Consider the following 5,355-nt stretch of genomic DNA (forward strand, 5'->3'; position numbering starts at 1 on the left):
TTGAATAATAGAAGATCAAATTTACATAAAAATATGGTTAAAAGTATTTTGTACATGAAAGACTGGTTGATGTCGAATTTAAGCTATAAAATCATATTACTGAAGATATTTTTAATGGGTTCAAGAATTTAGATATGGAAGAAATTGAAAATGTATAATACTTGTAAATTGTAATATATATGAGTTTATTTTTTATTACAATATCTTTTATTTTACTAGCTTAATTTTCTCTATTATCTAGTTAAGATTTTCTCTAAAATAATGAGAGTTTTTCAATAAAATTTTAAAGATATTATTCTCGTTTATTTTAAAAAATTAATTAAAATTGAAAATTTTTTAAAAAATAAAATATTTATTCTAACAAATAAATACAAAAAAAAAAAAAAATACACAAGTCATTCTATAAGAAACCTATAGAAACACAATCTATACCCTTAAGTTTGTGGCAGGTTGATTTGATCCACTGATACCCATTTTTGATGGATGTGCACACAACACGAATCTTAAGGGAACATGTTGTGCCAATTTAGGCACAGTCGACCCATCAAATATATAATAATTTAGATTTGATAGTTTGTCTCATTGTGTTATATTCGTCTTATGTTAGTTCAAGTTTCGTGTCAGAGACTTTTAACTCTAACTCAATCCGAATTAAAATCATATCAAAATTATTTAACCTTGAGCTAACCCTCTAATATTTGAGTTGATTCAACCTGACCAAATTAATCTGAAATTATTTATTATTTTCACTTTTTAAAGTGTTTTTATCATTTTAATTTTTTTACCAAATTACTCAAACCTACTGTTAATAAAATACACAATATAACATTTTATCTAATTTACAAATAGTCTAAAATTTACATTCTAAAACTTTTTAAACACGTCAATAATCTAATTAACCCACTTATACTCTTACTACTTAATAATAAAATAAAAATTTAAAGAAAAATAAAAACTAATATGAGTAATTACAATTATATAAAGATACAACTATATACATCTATAAAGATTTTTTACAAAAAAAAATCTAAAAAGATTTTAAGTGTTGTTGATATTATCTTTCAATATTTCTATAATTTATCTCTAATAAATTCTATTAAAATAATATATTTATAAAATATTTGAATCGTATGAGATTACTTTCATGTGAACATTAACACTACTCAATTTAATTTTAAATCATATTATATTGATTTGAAATAAATTTTGTATCAATAAAACTTACCCTTAAGTTAATTTTTGTTGTATCATATTGTATTTGGTTAATAGATCATGTTGAAAATTGTTCCTACTATAATAATTGTACTTATTTCAAGACTTACGGTAAATTGAGATGAGAATTGTGGCCAACAATGTCTTATAATAAATTGTGGAAATTAGTAAAGCATATCACGTGGAAGTCCCGCCGGTCAAAACTGGCAACTCACGTTTTCTCCAAAATTAAAGTTCAAATTGAGTTTGAGTGGTTCGTCTCCTTACCCAGATCTCACCTACCAATTACAGGCAAAACTTAACTATATAAAGGAAAAAGTATGGATTTATTAAGTGTATTTCAATCTCCTCAAAACTTGACCTACTTACAAAGAAAGCGATATGGCAAAATTATTCATTAAGCAAGCAAAGCAATATGCCGAAACTCGGCCGTCTTACCCACCAGAATTGTTCCAATTCATTGCCTCAAATACGCCCCATCACCACCTTGCTTGGGATGTCGGTACCGGTAGCGGCCAGGCCGCTCGATCTGTAAGTTCATCCTTTCCTTTTACATAATTTAATAATAAGACTATTTTAAGAGATAATGGGTTCTCTCATTCCAAGTTTCGAATTTGTGTGGGGTTCCTAAAAATTGGCCAAGAATCTTGGAGAATATGTAATTCTTTCAAAACTGAAATTTGATCTAATTTCATTCTGCACACATTAATCTCAGCTTGCTGGAATCTATAAGAACGTGATAGCTACAGACACAAGCCCAAAACAACTGGAATATGCATCAAAGCTGCCCAACATTCGATATCAATGCACTTCTCCAATCATGTCCTTCTCCGAGCTTGAACAAAATGTGGCAAATGAATCAAGCGTTGATTTAGTGACCATTGCTCAAGCTATGCACTGGTTTGACCTCCCAAAATTTTACCAACAAGTGAAATGGGTTCTTAAGAAACCTCATGGAGTAATTGCTGCCTGGTGCTACACTGCACCAGAAGTTAATGACTCTGTTGATGCAGTTTTCCAACCATTTTACACCGTTGATTGCGACCCTTACTTTGAACCACCACGAAAGTTGGTTGATGACAAATATGTAAACATTGATTTCCCATTTGAGGCAGTGGATGGGAAAGAAAATACGGGTCCATTTGAGTTTTTGATAGAGAAGTTGATGGATTTAGATACTTATTTTACTTACTTAAGGTCGTGGTCAGCATATCAGATTGCTAAGGACAAGGGCGTGGAGCTTCTCACAGACAGTGTCGTTGACAATTTTAAGCGTGCTTGGAATGAAGATGGACATAGCCAAAAGATTGTTCGATATCCAATTTATCTTAGGATTGGGAAAGTGGGAAATAATAATTGAAGGTAAACGAGTGAAATCAACTGTGTTATGTTGATTTTAGATTGCAAATCAACTGTCGTCATTTAATTTAATTGCTTTTACATGATTGTTCTATGTTTCTGTTAAGATTTAATCACTTTTTCTAATATATTTCTTCCTTTTTCAACTGATTGTTCATTTTTTACTGGGTGATAAAAGTGTTAAGGAAGTTTAATATAGGTGATTTATCTTGGCCAGTTGCTTAAACTAATTACATCTATCATTAACTAGAGGAAGTTTTACTTTGCTCAACAACTTTTGCAACATTAGTTTTTTTTTTTTTCTCTTAGACTGATTTTATGGAGTTTTAAAAAAAAAACAATGGTAGTTGTGTTTCTTTTGTTCTTTTCATTGCTTGTGAAATTTTATAGTTGACAAAGTTTTATTGATTGAGTCTATTTGTACCGACCCTTCTAATACAACATTCGTTAAAGTTTTCTTCCAAACTTCTAGGTATCAAAAGCTTTTAAGATCACGCCAATGTCAAATGAAGCAAACAACTAGGCTAATTCAACTACCTCAACTCTAGCCACTAGAGCATATTTATCAGTAGTTCAAGTAGTTCATGAGACAAAGCTTTGCAATCAAGCTTGAGATAAAATAAAAATGATGTTATGTATTGAAACTCCTCCGTATCCAGATTTGCATGTACAAGATTCAATGGGTTGTGATCAATCATTAGAGACAACAATATTTACTAAACAAGTTTCACTTTGAATAAGAATAGATCTTGAGAATCATATTTGAATTATGGATGCTCTGATTTGTTATTTGAATATAACTCTCTCTCTTAATTCTATGAGTATAAATGATCAATACGGAGAAGTGAATGCGCACACACACATACAAAGAGAGAGAGAGAGAAAAAAAGGGCATAAAAGGAGAGACACCATGTTAAGTTGAGTTTATTACTATACTAAAGATATTACGCATAAGAATTATCCTTAGATCAAAAGGAAGGCCTTCATGGAAATCTCACTATCCTCCTTAGTACCCTTGTCAAAAATCAAGTCCTTTTCATAACATATTTTGCTCTATCTACAACAATCAATAACATATTGTGGATGTGGGTTTTTATTATCAAGTGGAGCCACCTTAAAATTCATTGTGTCCTATTTTCCTTATATATAATGTATCTCAAACTGTAATGGACAACACAGTTGATTAAACAATCTTCAATATTGCTACCATAGCCTATCTTGTTGTATATATCAGTTAATAACAAAAAATCTCATCAACTGTTTAGCACTTTAATGAGAGTCAACTTTGCTACAACAAATGTCTATTATTCATTAATCTTGCGCATACAAATCTTCTTAAATGGCTTGTGGAAGATGGCATAAAAAAGCCCTATATGAGCAAACCTATTAAAAATCCTATAGTTGTTTAGGACCATCTAATCCCATCATCAACATTTAACTAGTGACAAAGGCTAAAGTGCAACAATTAATCTCTGAAATGGATGCATAACCAAAATCAACTATGGATGATCTCTCCATAACCAACCAATAAACATATATCGTTGCCTTGACAACTCTTATTATCGAGGAGACTTGTCCTCCCATATGTAAAAACTACAAAAACATTCGCTTCCTATCTAAGAACTATTTGCTCTTAGTGATAGAACACCTTCGAAAAAAGGATCCTTGATCCTTCTTGGTGAGCACCGAACCTTTACCCTATTGTATTTTGGAAAAGACTCCTACAACGGAGGAGACAATAAAATGTTTCTAAGCATAAGACATTTTTAACTTAGTGAACATCATATTCTAGGCCTATAACTACCACTTATAACACTTATAGACTAAGAAATCATTCAAGACAATCAATGATATGATAAACAACTTTAGTTTCCCAATCCTACATCCAATCATGCACAAACAACTAAATGTCAATCAAGCCATCTAAAAATGGTGGTCGAATATGATAAAGTAAGTGTTGTAAAGCTAATAGTTTTAGTCAATATTGTAAAAACACTTGGATATTGTATCATGCTTAAAATCAATAAAACGGTAGTTTTTCATCTTTATCATACACACACACACACACACATATATATACACAATGAGATAAATAAACAAGGAGATAAACATGTATCTTGAATGTGAGGACCTTAAACATACCATGGTTATTCTAGAAACGTTCATAGTCTTACCATTATTTTGACAAGGGGAACCTATGATTCTTCAACAAGGTCATCATCGTGTTGGACCACCCTACCAAAAAGTAATTACAAATCTCATGTGTCAGTATTGTTTACAATAATCTAGTGTAACACATGAGTGCATATTGACTACACGTTCACTAAACTAACATGCTAAAGGATTCTACATAAATAGTAACTTCAGTGTCTATTGAAAAAATCCTCTAATAAATAGTGATGCATGCAATTCTTCAACTTGAGATTACCAGTGCACATTGTGGACCAATCAACCTTATTTGACGTTATTCTAACACAATTTTTATTATGACTATCAATATAACAATTGTTGGATACGTCAAAAAGTGTTTCAAGGGTATAATAGATCAACATGAGATTCATCATTCTTAAGTATGAAAAAATATATTTTGAAGCACTATTTGATTGATAATTCTAACTATTGGAATTTGTGGCCATAGTGCGATTTGGTTTTTGCTCAAGTCCAATTTTATCTAATCATTGCCTCAAAACTCAAGTGATAGATTCAAGGATGATTTAAAGTAGACATTATTTATGCGTCTTAGTTTTGAAGAGATATCATTTAATAAAAAGATTTGATTGTATG

The 5,355-nt window shown here is 30.7% G+C and overlaps 1 protein-coding gene across 1 annotated transcript; it reads left to right on the forward strand.

Annotated features, from left to right (window-relative positions):
- Positions 1-1,528: 1,528 nt before the first annotated feature.
- On the forward strand, positions 1,529-2,717 carry LOC123197383 (putative methyltransferase DDB_G0268948). Its single transcript, XM_044611652.1, has 2 exons — positions 1,529-1,743; positions 1,928-2,717. The coding sequence occupies exons 1-2, from the start codon at positions 1,594-1,596 to the stop codon at positions 2,570-2,572; spliced, it is 795 nt and encodes a 264-aa protein (XP_044467587.1). The 5' UTR covers positions 1,529-1,593; the 3' UTR covers positions 2,573-2,717.
- The last annotated feature ends 2,638 nt before the right edge of the window (positions 2,718-5,355 follow it).

This window comes from Mangifera indica, chromosome 15 (genome assembly GCF_011075055.1).
Source record: "Mangifera indica cultivar Alphonso chromosome 15, CATAS_Mindica_2.1, whole genome shotgun sequence".
Lineage (NCBI taxonomy): Eukaryota > Viridiplantae > Streptophyta > Magnoliopsida > Sapindales > Anacardiaceae > Mangifera > Mangifera indica.

Bases quoted from the DNA above. Each gene is read 5' to 3' on its own strand.
- LOC123197383 (XM_044611652.1), top strand. From the start codon at position 1,594: ATGGCAAAATTATTCATTAAGCAAGCAAAGCAATATGCCGAAACTCGG. The intron at 1,744-1,927 runs GTAAGTTCATCC...CATTAATCTCAG, and splicing joins GCGGCCAGGCCGCTCGATCT to CTTGCTGGAATCTATAAGAA.